At 54.5% G+C, this 23,786-nt stretch overlaps 10 protein-coding genes across 10 annotated transcripts; 7 read left to right on the forward strand and 3 right to left on the reverse strand.

Moving 5' to 3' along the window:
* Positions 1 to 1,118: 1,118 nt before the first annotated feature.
* Positions 1,119 to 1,851, forward strand: CCOS01_09772 (uncharacterized protein; the record flags this gene model as incomplete). Its single annotated transcript, XM_060457929.1, has 2 exons — positions 1,119 to 1,122; positions 1,370 to 1,851. The coding sequence occupies 2 exons, from the start codon at positions 1,119 to 1,121 to the stop codon at positions 1,849 to 1,851; spliced, it is 486 nt and encodes a 161-aa protein (XP_060311094.1).
* Positions 1,852 to 3,424: 1,573 nt separating this feature from the next.
* CCOS01_09773 (ribose 5-phosphate isomerase A) lies at positions 3,425 to 4,318 on the forward strand (the record flags this gene model as incomplete). Its single annotated transcript, XM_060457930.1, has 2 exons — positions 3,425 to 3,818; positions 3,876 to 4,318. 2 exons carry the CDS (start codon positions 3,425 to 3,427, stop codon positions 4,316 to 4,318), a joined length of 837 nt encoding a protein of 278 aa, XP_060311095.1.
* A 435-nt stretch (positions 4,319 to 4,753) lies between these two features.
* Positions 4,754 to 6,367, reverse strand: CCOS01_09774 (FAD binding domain-containing protein; the record flags this gene model as incomplete). The annotated part of the gene is made up of 2 exons (XM_060457931.1): positions 4,754 to 5,237; positions 5,295 to 6,367. The coding sequence occupies 2 exons, from the start codon at positions 6,365 to 6,367 to the stop codon at positions 4,754 to 4,756; spliced, it is 1,557 nt and encodes a 518-aa protein (XP_060311096.1).
* Positions 6,368 to 7,142: 775 nt separating this feature from the next.
* On the forward strand, positions 7,143 to 8,659 carry CCOS01_09775 (uncharacterized protein; the record flags this gene model as incomplete). Its single annotated transcript, XM_060457932.1, has 5 exons — positions 7,143 to 7,178; positions 7,363 to 7,678; positions 7,755 to 7,916; positions 7,972 to 8,058; positions 8,118 to 8,659. The coding sequence occupies 5 exons, from the start codon at positions 7,143 to 7,145 to the stop codon at positions 8,657 to 8,659; spliced, it is 1,143 nt and encodes a 380-aa protein (XP_060311097.1).
* A 701-nt stretch (positions 8,660 to 9,360) lies between these two features.
* CCOS01_09776 (major facilitator superfamily transporter) lies at positions 9,361 to 11,213 on the reverse strand (the record flags this gene model as incomplete). The annotated part of the gene is made up of 3 exons (XM_060457933.1): positions 9,361 to 9,665; positions 9,727 to 10,758; positions 10,832 to 11,213. The coding sequence occupies 3 exons, from the start codon at positions 11,211 to 11,213 to the stop codon at positions 9,361 to 9,363; spliced, it is 1,719 nt and encodes a 572-aa protein (XP_060311098.1).
* A 1,057-nt stretch (positions 11,214 to 12,270) lies between these two features.
* On the reverse strand, positions 12,271 to 12,384 carry CCOS01_09777 (uncharacterized protein; the record flags this gene model as incomplete). Its single annotated transcript, XM_060457934.1, has 1 exon — positions 12,271 to 12,384. One exon carries the CDS (start codon positions 12,382 to 12,384, stop codon positions 12,271 to 12,273), a length of 114 nt encoding a protein of 37 aa, XP_060311099.1.
* A 2,427-nt stretch (positions 12,385 to 14,811) lies between these two features.
* Positions 14,812 to 16,166, forward strand: CCOS01_09778 (WD repeat domain-containing protein; the record flags this gene model as incomplete). Its single annotated transcript, XM_060457935.1, has 3 exons — positions 14,812 to 15,032; positions 15,085 to 15,328; positions 15,417 to 16,166. The coding sequence occupies 3 exons, from the start codon at positions 14,812 to 14,814 to the stop codon at positions 16,164 to 16,166; spliced, it is 1,215 nt and encodes a 404-aa protein (XP_060311100.1).
* Positions 16,167 to 16,995: 829 nt separating this feature from the next.
* Positions 16,996 to 18,102, forward strand: CCOS01_09779 (HpcH/HpaI aldolase/citrate lyase family protein; the record flags this gene model as incomplete). Its single annotated transcript, XM_060457936.1, has 3 exons — positions 16,996 to 17,250; positions 17,312 to 17,364; positions 17,424 to 18,102. The coding sequence occupies 3 exons, from the start codon at positions 16,996 to 16,998 to the stop codon at positions 18,100 to 18,102; spliced, it is 987 nt and encodes a 328-aa protein (XP_060311101.1).
* A 1,394-nt stretch (positions 18,103 to 19,496) lies between these two features.
* CCOS01_09780 (NMD3 family protein) lies at positions 19,497 to 21,002 on the forward strand (the record flags this gene model as incomplete). The annotated part of the gene is made up of 1 exon (XM_060457937.1): positions 19,497 to 21,002. The coding sequence occupies one exon, from the start codon at positions 19,497 to 19,499 to the stop codon at positions 21,000 to 21,002; it is 1,506 nt and encodes a 501-aa protein (XP_060311102.1).
* A 390-nt stretch (positions 21,003 to 21,392) lies between these two features.
* CCOS01_09781 (uncharacterized protein) lies at positions 21,393 to 22,016 on the forward strand (the record flags this gene model as incomplete). The annotated part of the gene is made up of 1 exon (XM_060457938.1): positions 21,393 to 22,016. The coding sequence occupies one exon, from the start codon at positions 21,393 to 21,395 to the stop codon at positions 22,014 to 22,016; it is 624 nt and encodes a 207-aa protein (XP_060311103.1).
* Positions 22,017 to 23,786: the final 1,770 nt, after the last annotated feature.

Here is a 23,786-nt window from a genome sequence, read left to right on the forward strand (position 1 = left end):
CGTGTTTACTATTACCTACACAGGTACTGAGTTCATCCTCCACACCTACATTGAGCGGGATGAGGGAGGCGGGTGGTTCGGCCGCACGTAAACCACGTGGTGTCGTTAAACCATCGATCAACTCGCCTACCTTCATTCAGTGTTAGTACAATCACTTAGAAATTCAACTTGTCTCAATGCTCTTTCACTACTTAGTGTATCGCTCATCTATGCTTATCATTTTGAACACATTAGATGACAAGTCTACTGATATGAGCGCCCTCTTAATGCCATATCCCACAATGGCGCACATAACCCTTTGATCTCATCGAATTGAACCTTAGCATTACAAATGCACTTTGTTGTTCAGGCTGTTTCCAGCCTATGTAGAGAAGTCTTCTCGGCCGCCCGGCCGCTGGAGCTGTCGTTGACCAAAAGCTCGACTCATCCTGTGCAATTTCAGACTCCTCACTAGCGTCAAATGTACTCAAACGTGCTAGGAATTGGTACAGGCCATTTCAATTGTCCTGAGTGAAGTAAGACTGTGTTACCGCAAGTGGTTACACTGTGCTTTTATGATCAGAATAAGGTTTGGTATCTTGACTGCCCGGTCTAGATTAATTGGGTCACCGTCACACCCAAAGTTGTTGCTAGTACCTATGTCGAAGACAAATCATCCGAATTTGGTCACTTATGTCCTGCAGGCCAGAGCTATGCTTGTTCACCAGCTCACCGGAGCGGCCTCGATCCATGGTAAGCCGGGGGCCGTGAAGCGCGATACATCCGCTGTAGGAACCAGCCGAGGCACATCGGCTTGTCGCGGAATGGCGGGCATTGTATATTCCTTCCTTGGAAGATCCTGTACTACAGGTTGGTCGCCGAGGTATACCTAGACTTCACAGTTCTTGATAGTGCCAAGACCAGCTTTGATGACCGGCAACTTCCAACGGCAAGAACTCTGGGCGTCACCAGTACAGTGCTTGCTTTCGACTGTTATATTTGTCTCACAGCTCGCTAGAGGATCGGTATTCAAGATTAAATAGCTACATCGCCCGCCTCGATTCTTGTTGTCTCCCTCTCAGTGGCCTTATCCAAGCAACGTCCCTCTGGAAACTCCTGTCCAGAAACTCCCGGCCGTGATGAGTAAGTCGGCTTCAGTCTAGAGCGAGTCGCCTTCTCCCCCCCCCCCCCCCCCCCCCCCCCCCCCCCCCCCCCCCCCCCCCCCCCCCCCCCCCCCCCCCCCCCCCCCCCCCCCTCCCCCCCCCGCCCCACCCCCCCCCCCCCCCCACCCGCCCCCCCCCCCCCCCCCCCCCCCCCGGCCCTCTCCCCCATGATGTTCTCCCGGTTCATCTTGTCACCTCTTAAGACGCTGACGAGAATTGATCACCAGGAAACCTCCCAACTCCCAAAGACCTAGCCGCCATCTGGGCCGGCGTCTTCCCACTATCCAATGCCCACGGACCTCCTCAGCAGTGGATTGACCTCCACTCGAAATCGATAATCTACAACGATCACGCCTTCCGGGTTCAGCGCAAAGGGCACGCCGGCATAGCAGATCATGTCGGGATGTGGAAACATGCGAACCCCGACTTCGAAATGCACGTTGAGCTTGTCTGGCCGGAGTTGAAGAAAGGTGGGAAGGTTTATGTGACTTTCGCCTTTGTCGGAACCGGAACGTATACGAACGACCTGACGAGCCAGTATAAGGCCAGCGGAAAGACGTTCCGCTATCGAGGAAGATTGGACCTGACTATAAACGAAGATGACGGGCTTATCGAGGTTGTGGATGAGTATTATCCTCTTCACTTTGATGCGGGAACTTCGGTTGATGACTATCGGAAGCGCGAAGAAGACAATGAGTTCAATGCCTAAGGATCTCACTAGACTTTGGATCGCGAATCACTGCGTTTATATTAGCAACGTGGAGACTCTCCCTCAGTCCGTCACTTGCCTTTGATCCTGTCATCTGTGCAACATCGCACAAGAAGCTAAAGCGGGATGGGTTATTGATCCTTATCAGTAAAGCATCGTCAACACTGTCAGCACTTGTTCAATCGCAAATCAATGAGAAGCGAAATAATGATGGTTGTTCTTCGCATCCTCTCCATCCATGTTGACGTTGCTCGCTGTGCGACGATCGTAGTCGAAGACTTTGCCAGAACTGAGATGTTTCCCCAGAAGATTTGCATATTGACATCTTACAGGCGAGACGCTAGCAGAGGATCCAGCAGAGCCTATCAGAGAGATGGCCACATCATACTCAAGAGACTCCACGACGCAATCTGACCTGGTTTAGTATCGTTGAGTTGTATCTTATCGACACCAACTTGCTCGACCGAATACGAGCTTGCTAATTCATCGCGCCCGGTTCCTTAAATTCGTCTTCTAAAGCAGCAGAAGCCTTTGTTGGACCCATCCATATTCCCTCAGAACATCTACCAGTCTCCATACTTAAGCAAAATGACGTCGTCAAGCATAAAACCCTTTTACTACCCGCGAAGACCGCGAGGGTAGTTCCTTGAAAAGGATCTTCCTAATCTCCTATGAAAGGTACAGACTTTTCCCTCCTTCTCCACCGGCAATTCTCCACCGGGACGCACACCGGTGGGACTCCCGGTTTCCCCTCCGAGGTCTTGCCGTCCCGGTCTGATTCGGCGGATCCGGTTTCTGACTTCTGAGACGATAAACGGCGGGCGTTGAGTCGGTGCTGCGTGGTGGAGAAGAACAGACGTCCCTGGAAATCACCGTTGGGTACGTCATTATGTGGAGATGGTGAAAAAAAGAAGTGGTTCCTGAGTTCTTGAGGTGCATTGACATACGATGGGTGGTGTGCCCCGCGCTCGGTGAAGGAGGGGTTCTCACCGAGGCTCACCGCGGGATCAGCCCTCTGATTTTGCGGCACTCGCCTTGGTGACCGCAAAAGACATCAATCAGATACCAGAGAATTCAATGCCTTCTAATGGTTCGGATTAAAATTGACCGAACACAATATTCCTATGCCAGCCGCAAATACCTCTTTGTCCAAGTCCATCTCTGGGATGAATCCACGACACCCTCCATCTGGAACCAGCCGTCGCCAGCCGGAAATCCGAACCCACTCTCCCCGTCCCGCGTCACGATTCAGGTTCCTGAGTAAGCCCGGACAGCCGCAAGAGACGCAACTTTATGGCTCATCCCACTATAACACCACCACCTCATCCCGACTCCCGCCTCGCCCTCGCCTTCCATGTCCCTGACTAGCATCAGCACAAGTAGAAGACTTATAAGATCAAAAGTCTCGTCACTCCACTTCCTCTCGTCCTCATCTACCACCTCACGCCCCTTCTCACACCTCACCACCAAAACTCATCTTTTCCACACCCTCACGCCATCCCGCGCAGCCAAAACCACCCTACCATCAACCTCCCTTCACCTCCCCCGCCGCACCCTCACAACCAGCACCAAAATGTCCCTCGTCGAACAAGCCAAAAAGGCAGCCGCCTACCGCGCCGTAGACGAACATCTCGCCCCGGGCGCCCGCTACGTCGGCATCGGCTCCGGCAGCACAGTCGTCTACGTCGTCGACGTCATCGCCGCCAAGGGTCCCGCGTTCTACGGCGACATGACCTTCTTCCCGACGGGCAGCCAGTCAAAGGGCCTCATCCGCGCCGCCGGGTTGCGCCTGTGCAACCTCGACGACAGGCCCCTCGGCCCGGACGGCAAGCTCGTCGCCATCGACGTCGCGTTTGACGGCGCCGACGAGGTGGACGCCGAGCTCAACTGCATCAAGGGCGGCGGCGCGTGTCTGTTCCAGGAGAAGCTTGTTGCTATAGCTGCGAAGAAGTTTGTCGTTGTCGCTGGTGAGTTTCCCCCCCCCGGCAGGAAGGCCTGAGAATTGAGCTGATTAAATATCCCAGATTACCGCAAGCTCTCCGCGAGACTGCTCACAAACTGGAAGGCAATCCCCATCGAAGTCCTCCCCATGTCCGCCCCCGACGTGCTGGACAGGCTCACGGCCCTCGGCGCCGTCAAGCCCGCCGTGCGGCCCGGCGCCCCCGGCAAAGCCGGCGAGGTCGTCACCGACAACGGCATGTGGCTCATCGACGCGCCCTTCCCGCAGCTTCTCCTCTCTTCAGACGTCTCCGACGGCAGTGCCCGGAACGCCAGCGGCGCGTGGGAGGTTTCCGCGCTGGCCAAGGAGCTGCTCATGATCCCCGGCATCGTCGAGATTGGCATCTTCCACGGCCTCAACGGCGTCGAGGCCGCTGCGGCCGGCAAGGTCGGGTTGGCGCAGAAGCCCGTGGCTGCGTACTTTGGTATGGAGGATGGTAGTGTCAAGGTTACGGGCGGCTCTTCATAGACTTTTTTTTGGCTGCGGGGTGTGAGTGTACGGATTGGAGTTGCAAAGAGGTAGAAAAGGGGAAGGGCGCATTTGCATTTTATAGCGAGATTGGAATACCTACAAAAGTTGAATTTTTGTTTCCTCAGGAACAGCTGTGTCAGTGTTTTGCTGATTGCATGGTTGTACTGCGACGTTTCTGCTGATATCTGCTCCACGATTTGTATCGACAGGAGAAAGGAGGCGACTAACTGGATGATCCAGTATTGTTACTCCAAAGTATGCGGGTTTTCATGGAAGCCTCGAATTCGCCTCATGGAAGCTCGCCGGATCACAAACACGTACACATCAATTTTCAAGGTTGGTCATCATGCTCAAATTAAGTACACATTACTAAAAACATTATTCTCGGCTGATTAGTGGAAAGTAACAGCAACCGTCAGAGTCAGACAAAGATCAAGCGTCAAGGACCTTCCAGCCCCCGACCAAGAGGTTCGTGTAAATCCTCAACGGGTCATACTTGGCGCGAATAGCCTTGAGCTTCGCCAGGTTCGCCGCTGGGTAACTCTGGAAGATCTTCTGCCCCTGTCCCGCATCGTTTAAGTACAGATACCCGCCCGCGACGCCCTTGGCCACTAACCCGGCCTCGATCTCCGCCGTAATGCTGTCAGCAAAGGCCTTCACCGCGGCGTCGTCCTTGGCGTCTTGCCACGTCAGGTTCTCGACGACCCAAAAGTACGGCGCCTTGGACGGGTCCACGCCCTGGGGATTGCCGCCCTTGGCGACGCCCTGCTGGATGAACTCCTTGGTGATGGGTTGGAAGGTGACGGAGGCCGACAGGCCGACGATGCTGGTGAGGCTGACGCTGGTGGCTCTGAGGAAGGTGTCGTGGACGTAGTCTACTGCGTCGCGGTTGACTACAAGGGACATGACGCGGAATCTTGAAGAGGGTTAGTGAGTTGGCAAGATGACAGCTCGAGGGGCTGAGACGACTCACTCTTGTCGGAGACCGGTGGGTTGGAGTGCGTCAACGGCAGTCACATAATCGGCGAGAGGCTGTAGGGCATAGGAATCGGCCACAGGCGTCAGGGCAGGAGACGTAAAGTTCTCAAATGCTGTCGCGGGCGCGGTCTCGGAGTCGTAGAAGCGGGCAGCCGCGTACGCGGTGATGTTGTATGAAGGATAGGTGAGGATGGTGGGAATAATGGCGGCTTTGCCGTCTGCGGAACCGAACTTGCCAAAGTTGTAGACGGCGTCGAGGTACTTGGCGCTGTCCGTCTGCGCGTACTGCGAGATTCCTACCCATACCTTAGGCGACACAAAGGTCTTGAGGTCGAAGCGAGTGACAATAGCAAAGGAGTTACCGCCTCCCTTGAGGGCCCAGAAGAGGTCCGAGTAGGCATTGGTAGCGGTGGCCTCGACGACTAAGCCGCTGGAGAGCACGGCCTGGTACCGAACAACGTTGTCAGCTGCGAAGCCGTACTGGTTCGAGTAGAAGGAAATCCCGCCCCCAAGAAGCAGACCGGGGACGCCAACACCGCCAATACGGCCTCCGACGACTGCTAGGCCGGAAGGCGCGAGGTAGGAGTAGACATCTCTCCACCTGTAGCCAGCACCAACAGATACAGTGGACTTGTCGCTGGAGAGAGCCAGAGTGGTCAGGTTGGACGTTGACAGCAGGACGCCAGATGATCCGATGCTGTTGTATCCCACAACTGGCATATGACCTCCGCTGCGGACGGCGAACTTGGTCAAGCTCAAAGTCAGTGTAGTAACAGCAAAAGACACCTGCTGGGCATTCTGTGGGACAAAGACGCAAGCTGGTGCGTTGTACTCCGTTGCGGACCAGTACTGCGTCTGCGTCTCGTAGGTGTAACCATCGGAGCCGGAGTAAAAGGTCTGCTTGGGGTAGCGGGAGTTGAGCAGTCCACAGGCGATCTTCTCTGAACCTGGAAGGCTGGCTACGACGGCCGAATTGGTGGCGGCGTCGGCGATGCTGTCAGCCGCAACGACGAGGGGGTTTGTGACGACAGCCAGCAAGCTGGCGACGAGGGATGCGGCGCGAACCATGGTTGTTGACTAAGGCAACTTGGCAGGAGTCAGTCAGAGAAGCGATGAACCACGACGAAAGGTGGAGGAGGTCTGGATGCAGGAGGAAAGTCAAGCATTCTTCTATCGCGGGAATCCGGGTTTCGAACCCAGTTTCGTAGCGATGAGAAGTATATTAAAATTGGGAGGAATTCGCCCCCCAGGGGATCCCATGAAGCTGCAGAAATATCGTTAGCGAAGGATGGAGGGGATCATGCAAGTTGGTTGAGGTCTGCTATCGACTGCAGTAGTGTCATGATTTGACGACTCTCTCATTGGCAGGTCGGTAGCATCCTCGCAGACGCGAGATGAGGTGCTGCCGTTGGTGGCGAGCCCCCCGTTGATACCCAAATACCCTTGTCCAACCCCACGTCGTCCGAATCCCGACTCGGGCTAGCATGTCCGTTGACACGAGCGAGAAAGAGCAAAAAAGGTATTGCCCTGCTGGAATGGCGCAAACCTAGCCGGTAATCCCGCAGGTGAGTGACGAGAATCCCTTCCATCCTTCTGTCAACTCGCATGGGCAGGATGCGTCTCGGCGTAGCGCCCCTGATCCAGCAGGTCGGTTCGGGGGCGCAAAGGCAAACGGCAAAAGGCAAAAAAGAGAAAAAAGCAATGTGAATGCGTTCTTTTAATGCCCTCGTGTGGCCACTTTTCCGATGCTCAGCTGCTGTGCCACTGTTGAACCTCTGCGTAAAACCAATATCCGACCCAGAGACGCAAACCGACATCGTCCGGTAGACGAACGACTCGCAATATGGCGACTCCGGTGCTCGGCTACACTGAGATGATGGTAAGCAGCAAACCGACCCGCCCGTGCCGCCCCGCCCCCCGCTTACTCGGAGTCCGGCACGGCCGGGGCAACGTCTCCGTTTGTCGATCTCTGATCCGTGCCTCGGTCGTAACCGTCGCATTGGCCATGCTACCCTATATCGCTCCGTCATCTGTTAGCTAACACGATATCTTTTGTCTGACAGATACTCATCTGGGTCATGTGGGGAGCCGCCTTTGGGATGACCATCTTCCGAGGCACCTTCCAATGGATCCTCCAGCGGCGCCTCTTTGCCGACGACTACTTCATCATCGCAGGACTCGTGACTCTGACGGCCTTGACCGCAGTCATCACTTGCATGCTGCCGCAGTTCTACCTCGCCGGCGAGTATACCAAGGCGGCTGCCAAAGATCCTATGACACCCGTGCCTTTAGGGCCCGATGAGTTCATCGCCAGGACGATTGCATCTCTCAAGTTGATGTTCTATCAGATGCTGCTGTTCTGGACGACACTGTGGGCCGGTGAGTCTCTTCCTCTCTAATTTTCACAAATGGATACGGTGGTGAGCAACACTGACTGTCTTCATGTGATCAACAGCAAAGTTCTCCATTCTCTTCTTCGTACGAAGGCTGGTCACCGGGCTGCCCAAATACATTCGCGCCTGGTGGATGTGCTTCGGTGCGGTCCTGGTGCTGTATCTAGCATGCATGTTTTCAAATTTCTTGACATGCACACCGTTGACGAAATATTGGAGTGCGAGTACGTTTTCGCGAATCCTAGACTGTTGAACGAATGACTGATGCTGCAGAATCAGCTGGGTGCAGTGCGCCAGAAGACCTAGTAAGAGCTGATGCATCCATCAAGTTCGCGACTAGCGCAGATGTTGCGGCAGATATTCTCAGTACGTCTCGGATGCAAAGCTGCAGTAGGCGTCCCATATTACTTACACAATGCAAACAGTCATGATCCTGCCTCTCAACCTCCTGCGCAAGCTGAGCACCTCCCCATCCCACAAGTTCGGCCTAGCCATCCTCTTCTCCCTCGGCGGCATCATCGTAGCCTTCGCCATCGCGCGGCTCGCACAGGTGACGAAAGCCACAGGCGACGCAGCAAAGGACCCGACGACGGTGGCCAACGGGCCGGTGCTCCTGAGCATGTGGAGCCACATCGAGTCGTCCGTCAGCATCATCGTCGCCACGCTCCCCGCCTTCCGCTTCCTCCTCAGCAAGAACAGAAACGCGACAAGGAAGACGACGGCAAAGTACGTGGGTCCCACGATTGGGGGCTCGGGCGGCATGTCGCTGCGGTCGAGGAAGTGGCAGAAGGGTGCGGTACGGCTGGAAGGCGAGAGCGACGGTCGTGTCTCCTCGGCGCAGGACAGCGAGACGGAGCTGCAGCCGGTGAGGGGGATACAGAAGGATTCCGAGTACAAGGTTGAGCAGTTGTCTACTGACTCGTCTGCGGGGGAGACGAGGCGGAAGACTCAGGAGTTGTTTGCATGAAGAGGAATTGAGGTGTACTAACTAGATTGGAAACTCAAGGATCCGCTCGTGCAATCTGAAGGAAGAACGAATGCGTGCGAGGGGTAAGAAGACCTGACTTAAGCATACCCGAAGAAGTATATTCGCACTTTCCTTCGTCGCTTCATTGCTGCATCGCTCCATCGCCCCCGTTGTACTATTGCCGTTGTTCTTGTCATACCTTGCTCCTACGTCTGCCGTGCGTATCTGTCACCTTGCTACATCCGACCCTTGCCTTACACAACGTATCTAGGTGAGAACGACTTGACTATTGATTCTAGCCTCCATACAGAATGGAACATGAATCATCGCCGAGCGGAATCACGATGATAGCGCACCGGCAGACTTAATTTAATCATCGATTCACACAGTCACAAGAATTCATATTGACACATGTCGTGCGTTGACAACGGAAATTTGACATTATCTTCGTAAAACACAAGAGTTGGGTGGCCCTGAATTAAGCACCCTCGTAGATAGACCAAAAGTCCTCCTTCTCCCCCTAAATGCAACCAAAACTCCATGGCCCGTCTGCCTATTATTAGATTCTATAAGGCTTTCCTACACAGTCGAGCATGGTATCTAGTGAAGGACAAAAGGGAAAGCTAATCGTAGTCGAACAATACCCAAAGGTTGAGAACATGGAATCTCCCACTTCTTTCTCGTGACGGAACGACAATAACTTAGGCGGCCCCAGCCAGGTTCTTGGTGTTGAGCTTGCTCCACCTCGATCCGAGAGAGATGAGGAACGAGATGCCGGCACCGGCGACGGCCAGGGCAAAGGCGATCTTGAGACCGTCCATGTAGGCCTGGATGACGCCCGGGACGGCATCGGCGGGGAAGGCGGTACGGATCTGGGTTGCGCCGGTGAGGGCAACGAGGTTGGGGTCTACGTTGGGCACGTTCTCGGCAACCTTCTTCAGGACAGTGATGAGGAAGCCTGACTGGGCTGCGGCGACGTAGAAGGCTCCACCGACGGTTTGGAAGACTGTGAGATTTAGTGTTAGTAGAGAATTCCATCGAAGACAGTTTGTTAGAGATGGACTTACAGAGCAGAACAGCGGTGGCGGATGCAAGATCACTCTCGCTGACTGTGCCCTGGACGGCAATGATGGGAACCTGGAAGGCAGCACCCCATGCGAGACCGGCGAGTACCTGGTATCCAATCCACTTGTCGCTTCCAGTGCCGATGTCGAGGGTGTAAAGGAGGCCAGCGCCGACGGTGGCAAGAGCAGCGCCGACAACAAGGATCGGGGTGTAAAGTCCTGTGGCGGAGATGGAGATGCCCGAGGCAACGGTGGCAATGGTGACGGCGATGATAAGCGGCAAGTTGCGGACGCCGGATTGCGTGGGAGATGCGTTGTCGACGGACTGGAAGTAAATGGGCAGGTAGTAGACCAGAACGAAGTAGGCGCCGGCGAAGAAGAAGGCGTATGCGGAGGAGACGTAGACAGTGCGGTCGCTGATGAGGCGAGGCGCGATCATGGCACGCTCGCCTTGGTACCACTCAAGGGCGATGAAAGCGACAATCATCAGGCCAAAGCCGACAAACAGACCGATGACGGTGGACGAGTTCCAGGGATGCTGGTGGCCTCCCCACTGCAGAGCGAGCAGGAAGGAGATGGTCGCCGCCATGATGAGGGCGGTGCCAATGAGATCCATCTGGAGGAACTTCTCGAGCATGCTCGCTTTGGCAGGTACGGCCTGCGGCGGGGTGTGGAAGTAGAAGAGGATGATGGCGGCAGAGAGACCTCCGATGGGGAGGTTGATATAGAAGCACCAGCGCCAGCTAACGTGGTCGGTGAAGGCTCCGCCGATCAGGGGCCCAATAACGGAGGCAATGCCGTACGAGGCTCCGATGATACCGGTGAAGGTGGGTCGCTTGTCGGGCGGGGCGGAGAAGCCGATGATGGTGTAGGCACCGGAGCCTATACCTGCGGCGCCCACACCGGCGATGGCGCGGCCGACGATGAGGGCGACGGAGTTGGGAGCGACACCGCAGATGAGACTACCAACTTCGAAAATGAAGATGGAGAGCAGGAACGACGTCTTGAGTGGGAAGTATTTGTATGCCTTGCCCCCTGTTCACGATGCTGTTAGTGATGTTCTGGCCGAAGGAAGTGCCCACTGCTTAGGGGAGATCGGATGACTTACATGTTGACTGGAAAGCGGCAACACACATGAAGAAAGCTGCTCCATACCAGGCGACCTGATCCAGACCACGGAACTCATCTGTGATTTTGGGAATGGCGGTTGCGACAATGGTCATATCGAGAGCAACCAGGAAAATGCTAAGAACGAGAGCGACGACGATGAAGGTGAGCCGGATGCCGGTGGGGTATTCGGGCTCCTTGGGTTCCGCTGGTTGTGATGAGCCAGCCTCCTCGTCCGTTGCAGTGCCGGCCTCCTCCTTCTTCTCTACTACCTCTTCGTCAAGCATTGATGGCGTAGGGGTGTTCTCCCGATCTGTCTCTCCTCCTGTCTTCTCCCCGGCCTTCTCTCGTGGTGTTACTAGGGTGCTGGTAGTTGAAGTCATAGCTGCGGTATTGTGAAGCATGTAGCTCGAGTACTCTGGTGGTAAGACTGAGAGTTTGATATGCCTGTAATAGCTTGTGGCTTCTCAAATCCAAGCAAGGATTAGATCCTAGGAAAATTAGGTTGAGGCTGAAAGTCTCTAAAGTGCGTGCCACAGAATAGACGAGGGTGCAAAGACCAGGGGAGGCCCGGCTCTCTTATGTATCTGATCAGACAACATGATAAGAACCTGGAAGCGATGCGGGTCGGAGTTTGCAAAGCCTTGACGCCGGGAGCCCGCCGCTCGGAGGAAGAGAGACAACCCGCAAGTGTAGCCTTGGTCCACTCCGAAATGCGGTAGACGCCTGGGCGCGGTGGGAAGCTGACAAGGTGGGGACTCCTGAACGGAGACATTTGATGCGATGGCTCATTGTGTATGGTGCAAGGCTAACGTGTGTGCTATGTCGCGGTAACATAACGGGCAACTGATCGTTCCAACATGCTGGTGGTGCGTTCAGGTCCGAGAAGGATGCGTTAGGCTGGGCCGTTACGGTGGTACGTATGGACGACTCGAAGCGTGATGTAAGGGCGTCATTGGTAAGCCCTACTACAAACACTTTAGCACCGAGCCCAAAAGGGGAAATAACCCAAGATGTGAGCAGCTTTGCACGACTTTGGCGTTGCTGCTTGGTAACGACAGAAGTGAACGTTGTCCAATCTCCGCATGCGTGCCGCGGGTGTGGTTGCGATTCGTGATGCATCCCTCTTCTTGCACTGAACAACCGAGTATCTCATCTTAGGCTTGACCCCATTTCGTAGATCTGGAATGTTCCGAAAGTCCGCAACATCCCTTGGGGGTCTCTGAGGCTCTCTGCTTAGGCAGATTGGAGGCCAAGACAGGTTCTCCGGAGTTGCATCGCTTACTGTACATCAGCCGCCCCCCCTGTCTCTGCTCATGGGGCTGCATTTACGCAGCGTGCAGTACCGGTTCCGCCGACTCGGTGGAAGTAATGGACATAACGACATATCTGCGGAGTTTGGGTGGGCGTTAGTCGAGCGGAGGAGTCAGAGCCTTCAGTCTAGGTGTCTAGGTACGCAATGTATTGTTCTTTGGGGTCGCTCCGAGCCCCTAGAGACGCACTTGCGAACACCTGGTACAAGCCATTTGGGAATAGCTCGAGTTTCACAGGCATCTCGTTGGATGCTGCAGACGGATAAGGCTGCGCTTGTTTCCCACTGAACGCCGCCACATCATCAAAACTTGCGCCCGTCCCTACTACTCGGACTAATGTTTCCCATGTTGATTTGTAAAGCAACCGTGTACCCGATGGTTCGCCTGCCGGTGACTCGTCCGGTGATTCAGTACTCGAGAATATCGAGACGACAAACAATAGGGACGACAGAGAAAGAAGAGAACACCGAAAAAAGAAACGACAGCTCAATAAGCTTGATCAGACAAGCATTGCCTAGTGGTGCGGAGCGGAGAGGAACTAGGGCGAACAACCAGGATACCCAGTTCCCATTGAATAGGCTCTTGACCGGTATGCCCGATGGCAAAATGATTCATCCGCCGTGACTGCTAGGCCGAGATGATGCTCAGTGCTAATTCGAGAATGCCGCTTGCGACGCGAATCGCCCAGCGCCCACAGCACCATAGCACAAAAGTCCATCCATCACGGGTGGATTCTCTGTGCGCTAGGTTCAGAGCAACTTTGCCGACGTGGGGTCATGGATTCATCATAACGTCCTCCGTGAACCCGGATGATGGGTGTTTTCATGTATCGAAACTGACTGAGATGCATTGGAAAGGGGTCTCGGGATGCGGAGGAACAGAGCAGACTTGAAGCAGACGAAGTGTGTGTGCAACACCAGACCGGTGTGCCGATCTTGAAGCCAACTGGGCCGACACGTCTCCTGAGGATGATGCCAAGTTGACGCTTGAGGGTGGCTTGGGTGCTTGGGTGGATGTAAGGCGGAAGAGGGTCGTCGGCGACAATTACGTGCCAATGTTGCCGTTGCACGTGTCGGAGAGATTGCCGTCTGTCAGATTTACGAGGGCTGCAGGAAGGGCCAATTACCAAATACAAATGAGGTAAGCAGCGATGGCGTAAGTTGTGATACGTACCGGCACCAAGAGACCGGGATGGACACACGTAGAACCAACCCTCTGAATCTGGAATGGAAGGAGCACCCAAGGAGCAGGTACCGTAAATCTGCTTGGGCACAGACGGAACGATCCAATAAGATCCCCCCACGCCGGCACACCACCAGGAAAGCAACCCTGGTACACCGAACACACCTGGACACACCGAGCTTTCACCTGGAGAGATGATAAGACGGCGGAAAACCAGGGACTTTGTGCCATCCAAGTCAAATATTCCCGCTGACTTGGTTGTGGACGTTCCCGTCTGACCAGAAAGGATGCCCCGCCAGGATCCAACCCGCCCTGTTGGGAATCTTCCGCAACTCTGGATGGCTTACACATGGTAACTCAAGCTTCCCGTACCTTACTGTGTCTTGCCTTCAGCCCAAGGTACATTACACAACTCCACTTTGCATGCTCCGACAGGATTCAGGCATCACGGTAAAATACAAGAGACCCTTTATTCCAAGCTGACGTGGACCGAGCGGGCGACGACTCACCTCCCTCCGCTCGTATCTATAATATCCGATGCGGTCCGGACCCTTCGGTCGACTCGGCCGCACCGTCCGCTTCCCACCACCCTCTAGTGGACAAATCTCATACCGCACTGGAGGGACGGTGACTCACTTGTGGCATTCGCAGAGGCAGAGGGATACAACGTGAACCGACTTATGCGGATACACTGTACATGGGCCTCACGGGCCTCTCGATCTTCTCCGCCTTACAAGAGTCATGTCGTGATAACCCCAGCTCGCGGTGGATAGGTAATGGCAACTTTAAACAGACGCCCCAATCGCAACCGAAGTAGAAAAACATTTACAGCCTCTCTCGCTCTCTCGCCTGTACACGCATTTGCCCTCACGGTCAAGGTGAATTGTAGTGCCTATTTCCCATTTTCCCACGTCACGGGCTCTGGTTCGGAATTGCCAAGATATCTCACCTCACACAACATCCCTGGTCCTTATCAGGTATTTATCTTGCCAGTCATATCAACATCCACCGCCGTGGGATCCGAGCTCTTGGGAGTAGATTATCATCAGGTCGTCTTCGAATCAAAGTGCGACACCTCACGCAAACGGGCGGTTCGGAGTAATGTGTCAGAGGTCTGACGTGAGCTACCTTGTCCCCGTTGTTGTACTCGGTATCCCGAATCTCGGTAGTCAGAAATGTCATCTCTGAAGTTTGTCAAATTGTCAGATTCCTAAAAGCAGAGAAAACATGGCATGGCATGGCAATCAGACGAAGCACTGTCATGATCCTGTGAACAGCATGTTCCGGCAGGCAAGTGGCTCACTGCAGCGTTAAGTAAGCCGGTTAGCGGAGTGCAGGTGGGCCAGGACCCTTCCTTCCGCAGAAGTGTACTGTGCGTTTCCAAATTTAGAGACACTGTTTTCGACTTTTCCTCCGCCATCTCAAATCGCCGCGCTTTCACTCTAATCTTTCGCGCGACAAGATCGCAGGTCGGACAATCTAGGCCATGGCAGAATCGACCCCTCACCCAAAGTCCATCCTTCGAGGCCACAAAGCCCAAGTGCACGCTTTATCCTTCGTCCGCGGTAACGATCGTTTAGCCAGCGGAGATGCGGAAGGCTTCGTCGTCCTCTGGGACCTCACCATTATGCGCCCGACGGCCGTATGGAGGCCACATGAGAACGCAATTTTGGGGATAAAGGGTTGGGGAGACGACCGGATAATAACGTGAGCCTCCCTCCATTGCTGCATCGCTGATCCTCTCTCACACTCCACTCAGCCACGGCCGGGATCATAAGCTTGCCGTCTGGCAACTGGGCCTCAAGGATGAATCTCACCTGAGTAAGAAGCTACCTCTCGATGAGACAGCAGAGCCACGGCCACAGCCTTGGCTTTTGCATCTCATCGACGTCAACACCATGAATTTCTGTTCTTTCGCATCATGTGCTCCGATGCCTGGCGAAGACGCGTCCGAGTCTTCGAACTTATTACTAGCAGTGCCAAACACTCTGGCGTCGGAATCGGTCAGTTCACCATCCCCGCCAATTATCTCCGCCTTTAAGCCCGGTCTTCTGCATGAGACCGGGGACCTAACCCGTGCATCCGTGATAGGTCGACATCTACGAATTACCGTCCAAGAAGCGACTTCACACAATAAAGTCAACAGAGAAGAATGGCATGGTCATGGCCCTAGCCCTGCTGTACGTTGACGTACCCGGGTCTACACCGTCATCCACCAATGGTCGTCTGACCCTCGTCGCCGCATACGAGAATGGGTTAGCAACGGTCTTGCAGCTCAACAGTGGGACTTGGAATACCACCTACTTGTCTCAAGTCCATAACCAGCCCATCCTCTCCCTCGACGTCGTCGCGGAGCAAGGCTACTTTCTTACCTCCGGTGCAGATGCAACAATCGCCAAACACCCTATTCCGGGCCCTAATCCGGGACCTAACGCCGATATTGATGGGGGCATCATCCAGCAGCCGTTGAAGATTCTGAACACCAAGCATTCGGGCCAGCAGAGTTTACGCCTTCGGGACGACGGACGCATCTTTGCTACCGCTGGCTGGGATTCCATGATTCGTGTGTATTCCTCCAAGACGCTCAAGGAGGTGGCAGCTCTCAAATGGCACCAAGTGGGATGTTACGCGGTTGCCTTGGCTAGTGTCGGCGCGACATCCCGGACTGATGAAACCCGAAGCGCGTCCAGCGATCCCAATCAGCTTCCCCACGATATTATCTCTCGTCCAGGACAACAGCAGCTCAGTGTCAAGGACAGGCGCATCCAGCAAGCTCAGAATGCTCACTGGCTGGCAGCTGGCAGCAAAGACGGCAAAATATCCATGTGGGACATTTTCTGAGGGTCCATACGATCCCCTGTCTGATCCAGGTCGTAAATGATCCTGCAGTAAGACCTACTGTGATGGACAACGCTTAGCGCGGAGCCAAAGACATGATATTCCTTTCAAAGGTCATTGGAGGCTGGTAGAAGCTTACGCCAGCTCAGCCGGCTATTAGGACCCGACCAATTCGGCCCGTGTCCGAGAGGTAGCAATTGACGTCCCTCGAATAATGACCGTCTGGTTAATGCACCAACTTCTTGCGTTCCCCGCGTCTAGGAAGCTCGCCCATATCGCCGTTGCTTTACCCTATACTAAGCACTAAGATACCCAATAAGCCATTGGATTGATGTACGGAAGAGCGTTTACGGCTAGGGTACGGAACTTTGTTCTTTTGCAAAGTCTTATGCTTGAGCATAACGACCAAACACTTTCTTTTGCCGACACACGCTGACGTGAGAGTAGGGTATCCACCCGTCGTTGCATCCATCGTGCTGTAGAAACTCTCCTCGTCGAACAAGGTCAAAGCAAGTCAATAGTTGGGGCATCTTCTAGGGCACCATATAGGACCAATGCTGGGTCACAAAGACAAACCGATAGTCCAGCTCCACGTTATCGCTGCCGGAGAGAAAGCAACTGCGAGCCCCGGCAAGCTCTGGTGGCCCCTGAAGGTCCACAAGTTGGCAGCATGCAATGTGACGTTTGATGAATCCAACGTGATATAAAAGAGTTACCATTGCCGCTCTTCTCGTCAACATTTGGACGCATCGATATCTCTTCCATTACTTGGATACCTCACCCCAGAGACTCTATTCATCTACTATCACCCATCTTCCGAGGACTAGCCAAGATGTCAGTCATCGGCCAGGAATACAAGAATGTCCCTACGCTGGGAATGAATGCCTACGCGGCGCCCTCCCTGTTTCAACCGCACAAGGCTCGTCAAGCCATTCGCGATGCCCACGAGAAGAAGATCCCCCCATTGATGTGCTATTATGCTGGCCTCAGTTCTCTCCCCATCACACGCTTCCTTGCCCCTATGGGATACGACGCAGTTTGGATTGACTGGGAGCATACGTCCTGTAACGTCGAGACCATGACATCGGTAAGTCATCGGCTGGAACGACAACTCGCTGTGCCGAACTTCACTGATCAACGGGGGATAGATGGTCCACGAAGCCATCTTCATGAGCCAGGGACGAACCATCCCATGGGTTCGGTAGGTGTTCCCATAAACACCTCGCGACAGTGAAGCTAGTGCTGACATGCATCCCGCAGTGTTCCCGGCCACGACCACGCCGCCATCGGCTATGCCCTCGACTGCGGTGCCAGCGTCGTCATCCCCCAGGTCGAGACGGTAGAGGAGGCCAAGCACGTCCTGTCCGCAGCCAAGTACGGCACCAAGCAGCGCGGCACACGCTCTGCTCCCCCCTTCCGCCTCATCCCCTTCCTCACCGACACCCCCTACGATCCCAACCGCGACATCCACAAGTGCGTCAACGACCAGGCCGCCATCATGATCCAGATTGAGTCCGCCGAGGGCGTGCGCAACCTCGACGCGATCCTCACAGAGTGCCCCGACATCGACGTCGTCTGGTTCGGCACGCTCGACTGCCGCGTCAGCATGAACCTCGAGGCCAAGATGGGCGGCATGGGCGCCGATGAGCCCGAGTGGCTCGAGATCTCGAAGCTCTTCTTCGATACGATCGACAAGCATGACAAGCCGTATGCTGGCTTCGCGTTCTGCGCGCCGCCGTACGGAAGCCCCGAGAAGCTTCGGGAGGCGGCGAAGAGGATGAGTCTTATTTCCATGTCGGCTGATGTGCTTCACCTCGGTGCGTTGGCTCAGGATTTGATGGTTGCTCGGGAGACTATTGGTCCCGTTGGTCGGGAGAACGGCAACGGGACGAATGGAAAGGAGGCGGAGAAGACTGAGGAGGTGAACGGTAAGGCGTAGAGATGCCCATTTTAACGAGTTCATGATCTGAAACCTTCTGTAGGTATACCCTTGAGAGAGAAAGAATAGATTCTTTGCGATTTGAAGGTTTTGTGGAAGCTGGAGACCTGCGGTGATGTGTTCTTAGACTGAGCGAGAATCTTGGATCACGGATGATGCCACTCATACTACACCAGAATTCCCAGCCATGTTGATGATGCCAAAAGTTCCAAGCTGCAATTTCGAATGTTTGAGTAACTTGGTTATAAATGACAAATCGCCCCTCACGATTATTCTCCTTTCGCTACCACAGACAATAGGCGGAGGAGGTGTGCGCGAGAAATCTACAGGAGGCTAACTGACGCGGCGGTTATAGCAGCTGTAGATCCCGGAAGTCGATGAAATGGGTTCGCAGAACTACGATAGGCCTAAAAGTAGTCTCGTTGCTCCCCAGGTCATCCTCGGCTGTTTATTTATACTAGTAGTCTGGCCCGCTGAGAGTCAGAAGTGATGGCTAATCTTCAAGACACAGTTCGAGTATCTAGAAAAGGGTTCCGATTCAGGGGCTTGACATCCACGAGCCTGACCCCGTGCATGAAAGCATTTACGAAGGCTTGGCCGAATCAGACGACGAATCCACACAGTTCGTGCTGTTCCCTTCCTTCTGTCTCTCTCTTTACTGTCCTATTTATAGTGAGGCAGGCGAAAACTTTTACAACAGCCTTGATACATGCAGAGGTCTAAGTGAAGTGTCCTGACTCCTATATTATCTATTGATTGTCCGATACTGCTGTTAACATAGATCCTACTTATGCTGCAATCATGGCGTCTCGGCTAGCTTGAGCCAGAATGGTCGCATTTTATTCCTTGAAAACCGATATGCCAAGGGTGAGCCTTTTATTAGTCTCTCTTCACACAAATGTAGCAAATTACCACCTTGAGGAAGCCTCTTGAACATCGACATGGCCGACGATGCCGACCTGGGAGGAGGTGCCAAGCTGTTGAGCCAACGATGAGTCACAAAAGTGATTTATTGACACAGTCTTTGACTAAAGTATTCGAATTCCGTGCCCAGCTGCCGTTTTCCCCGGGGCGGGACTCCCTCTGATTTTAGGTATTTAGATGATAGAATGCACGACTGGATGCTGGTGTCAGCTGTGATTACTAATGTGACTCGAAGCTGGGCGAAACCCCGCCACCAGCGGCGTCATTATCATGTGACTCTATTGATAAGCCCCGCGCTCGCCTTATCGTCCGGGGTTCATGATTTTTTTTTTTTCCCCTCGATGAACAACCCCGCCATACACCGAGCCCAAATTGCCCAAGAGAGCCCCTTGTCGCCTCGTTTTGCCAGACCTTTTCTCTCCTCGACATAGACAAGGACTTAGGCAGTGAGGGCAAAAAGAGACGCCAAAATGAACATGAATAGCACCCACGCCACGATTCTCTGCTGCAACTGCGGCGCTCCCATCGACGGAACGACCGCCGCCAACGCGCTCTGCTTCGACTGCATCAAGTTGACTGTCGACATCTCCCAGGGCGTCCAGCGCGAAGCCACCCTCAACTACTGCAGAGATTGCGAACGCTGGCTGCTGCCGCCCAGCAGTTGGATCGTCGCCGCCCCCGAGTCCCGCGAACTCCTCGCCCTCTGCCTCAAGAAGCTAAAGGGCCTGAACAAGATACGCATCATCGACGCCTCCTTTGTGTGGACGGAACCCCATTCGAGACGAGTCAAGGTCAAGATTACGATCCAGGACGAGGTCCAGAGCGGCGTCCTTCTCCAGCAGGCCTTTGAGGCGGTTTACATCGTCGCATACCAGCAATGTCCCGACTGCGCAAAGTCCTACACGGCCAACGTGTGGCGCGCCTCCGTCCAGGTCCGGCAAAAGGTCCTGCATAAGAGGACGTTCCTCTACCTCGAGCAGTTGATTATGAAGCACGGTGCACACAGAGATACCCTCAACATTAAGGAAGCAAAGGACGGAATCGATTTCTTCTTTTCGGCGAGGAATCAGGCTGAAAAGTTCTGTGATTTCCTCAACTCCGTTGTGCCTTGCACGGTCAAGAAGTCGCAGGAGCTCATCTCGCAGGATATCCACACATCGACAAAATCTTTCAAGTTCACCTTTTCAGTCGAACTGATCCCTATTTGCCGTGACGATCTTGTGGCTCTGCCCATCAAGCTGGCCCGAGCATCCGGCAACATTTCCCCCCTCGTCATCTGCCACAAGATCGGAACCGCAGTATACCTTTTCGACCCCAACACCCTTCAGACCGCAGATGTCAGCGCTCCTATCTACTGGCGTGCACCGTTCCGTTCCCTCGCCGACGTCAAGTCACTTGTTGAGTTTATCGTCATGGACATCGAGCCGACGGGCATCACAAAGGGCAAGTGGCATCTCGCAGAGGTGCAAGTAGCCCGTGCCTCCGACCTGGGCTCAAACGACAAGACCTACTTTGCGAGAACACACTTGGGCGGCCTGCTGCACGCCGGCGACTCGGTCTTGGGCTACATGCTCACGGGCACTAACTTCAACAACGAGGAGTTTGACGCCATTGAAGAGTCGCACGCCTACGGCTCGACGATACCCGACGTCATCCTCGTCAAGAAGCACTACCCCAACAGAAGAAAGCACAAGAACCGTAACTGGAAGCTCAAGCGCATGGCCAAGGACGAGGGTGAGTTGCTGCCCAAGCAGGCTGACCAGGACCGCATGAACGAGGACTACGAGCAATTCTTGCGCGATGTCGAGGAGGACGACGAGCTGCGCGCGACGATGGCGCTGTACAAGTCACAACAGCCGCAGAACATCGATCCGGACGCCATGAGCATCGCCGAGACCGAGGGCGACGAGGGTGCTCCGAGGGTGGACATGGATGAACTGCTTGACGACATGGACGAACTCCAGATTCAGGATTAAGCGTCAGGTGTGGATGTCCGTCTTCCGAAAGGTGAAGGGGAGGGGCGTGTCGTCCATGGACGGACGGGACAAAGTTGGGACGTGTCTCTGTCGCGGTCCCCGACGTTTGGTGGCCCCGGGACGGTGTTAAGGTTAAGTGGCCGTCTGCGAGGAGGAAATTTGTTTCCTTACGAGATGGTACGTGGACACGTTTGGTTTCTTGGGCAATAGAGGAAGAGAGTGGAGGTATCTCTCTCTCAGAAAATGAATGGGATGGTTTCAAGGATGGGGTGGCAAGGCGTGTATGCATCATCAGATACCTTTGACTGAGACTGCGACGCAAGTGAAAAAGGGCGTTTGCGTTTGTCGTTAGACAAAAAAAGACTACACTACCAGATCACCACGTGGCTTATGCGTCCGCCTTGTCTTGTTGCGTTTCTCTGCAGTGTGTTCCTCTCTGCCGTTCAACCGCCGCATCTCACGATCCCATCGCCGTTAAGCAAGGATCCAGTCTCAGAGCTGTCGGCGATGTGCCATTTCAACTTGTCCGAGCTTCTCTTCATGCACTCTTCTTGCCCTCTCTACGCTCTGTGCTCAGCACTCCCCCAGGTCCCAGTGATAGGCAACGTCGTACGTGCGTCCAGCAGCAACTGGTCGCACGGCCCTCGACAGGGGCTCCCCCAACTTATACCATTCACACCCTACCCTCTGGTGTTTATTCGTACAACAGCACATCGACCTTCCCATCAACAGTTGTTCGTCCGTGCTCTTCTCCCTCAGTTACCCAAAGAGGGTGCCGACTGTCTGGGACTGCCGACTTCACTGTTTCTAATCGCCGACTCCAGCGGGCTTAAGCACCCAAGTCACACCATAAACTCGGCACCTCCAGACCCCTACCTTAGTCATGAGCCTTACGAGCCCATGGCCTGTCCGTCCGTCTGTCTGTCTGTTCATTCGAGAGACGGAGAGCCTCCCCTACCCCCATCCAGCACTGGACACTCTTGGGCCCGCGAAACCGGCCGCCGCCGACTCTAGGAGCCACGCCCTCTGAGGCTCTGCCTGGGTACCAGAGACGGCGTCGTTGTTTCAACCTTCTACGAAACCGACGTGGTCCGTCCTTCCTCATCCTACCCTCAGGCTTCCCCAGAGTCTCTCCAAGGGGCCGTTCAGACTCAGCCTTACCCTCCCCGACCCCGGGCCCGAGTCCCAGACAGCCTCCAGGCGCTGTCGGTTAAGCGGGTGTAAGAGACCTGTCGGCACCTTCCTTTCCCCAGACTTTGCACCACTCAGACAATAGACGTGTCCGTCACACCCATGGAGGCTCTACTCACACATACACACCCCATCCATCATGAGGTAAGCCTCCACCTCCACCGTTTCCGACCACCAACTTTCGCTGGCGACATTGATGAGACGATGGAGGGAGGGAGGCAGCGGGATGCCGACGGGGACCTGAATGTCGGCGCCGCACCGCACGGATTTACAGTTTCCCTGGGGTTTGTCATGATGGTGGGGAGGGTGTACGTCGTGGTCAACGTTTTGTTTCTACCTTGCTCACTCACAGGTCAAGGCGGACTCCGACGGACGGGAGGCTCAGTCTCTCACCCACACGGCGACGGGCGACGTCGGCTTGGCTTACTCCATTTGGCCGGGGTGACCTCGGCGAGCGGGCAGAAGTGGGAGTGGAGACCGCCCGTGTGCGCTCGCAACAATGGGTGTTGCCTTTTTGTTTTTTTTGTTTTTGTTTTGCGTTTGAGGCTTTTGGAGATCGGGGTTGCTGCCATCTGATCGAGATGCTGTAGACGGGGACTTTGTTTGCTTGGTTTCTTGGACGCCGGTGAAGGTTGGCGCGGCGCGGTGCTTTTTGGCGATGACTACGGTTTCGTGTGAGTAGGAGTAGTGACATGTCATGGGAGGAATTCTCATTCATGGCTTGTGTCTATGAGCTTGGGCCGGTATTGTCGAGTTAGCAGGTTCGCCGAGGTTGCGTTGTGGTGAGCTCAGTGTAAGTTGGTGTGAGTTGAGGCCGAGGCTGGAGAGCTGTTGATGAGGTGGTCAAGATCGCAGCCACGGCCGACAAGGATCTCTACACAATGACGACGTATTGCAAACTACCAATGGAAGGTCGTTCCGAGCCTAGATTGCTGCAATTACGCACTCCCTCACATGCTCTTGCGTACTTTCTAACGGTAAAGTATTTATATTAGCGCCGGCTATTTTAACGACTTCATTTCGAGCAGCTTCTTCGTCCGAGTTTCCAAGGGACCATTTCATCATATCTTTCATGCCAAGTGAATAGATCGCCAAGTCAAGAGCTCTCCAAGTGTGTAGCTCGTCGCGGAGCCGAGGGTGGTGTAGAGGAAGCATTCGCATTCGCTCCGGTTATGCAGTAATATACTTCGAAGTCCAAAGGGTCTTCTTCACGCTGGTGAGTACAGACGACACGCATCATCCTGCCTGCATACTACTGCCGGCTTCTCAGCTGTGGATAGCTTCGTCCCGTAGAGGTAGACACACAAAGAAACGTCATTTCGTCTTTTCTTTTCATGCCAAGATGCCAGACATATTGCCCACCTCAGCCGTCAAAGATGGTGACCCAGTAACTCTCGCATTCGTAGTCCGGCAAGTCGGCCATAGATGCCCACCAGTGACACACACCGCAACATCCCGAGGCTGCCGGTCCATAGGGCTCTCGCGCTTTTCATCTTATGATTTTTGAAAGTCACATTTTATGCTTCCCATTACCAGTAACATAAGCGGCGATAACTGTTGAACGCCGAACATAAGCACACACCCCACCCCTCT

The sequence above is a fragment of the Colletotrichum costaricense genome (assembly GCF_030867565.1).
Source record: "Colletotrichum costaricense strain IMI 309622 chromosome Unknown Scaffold_10.1, whole genome shotgun sequence".
Lineage (NCBI taxonomy): Eukaryota > Fungi > Ascomycota > Sordariomycetes > Glomerellales > Glomerellaceae > Colletotrichum > Colletotrichum costaricense.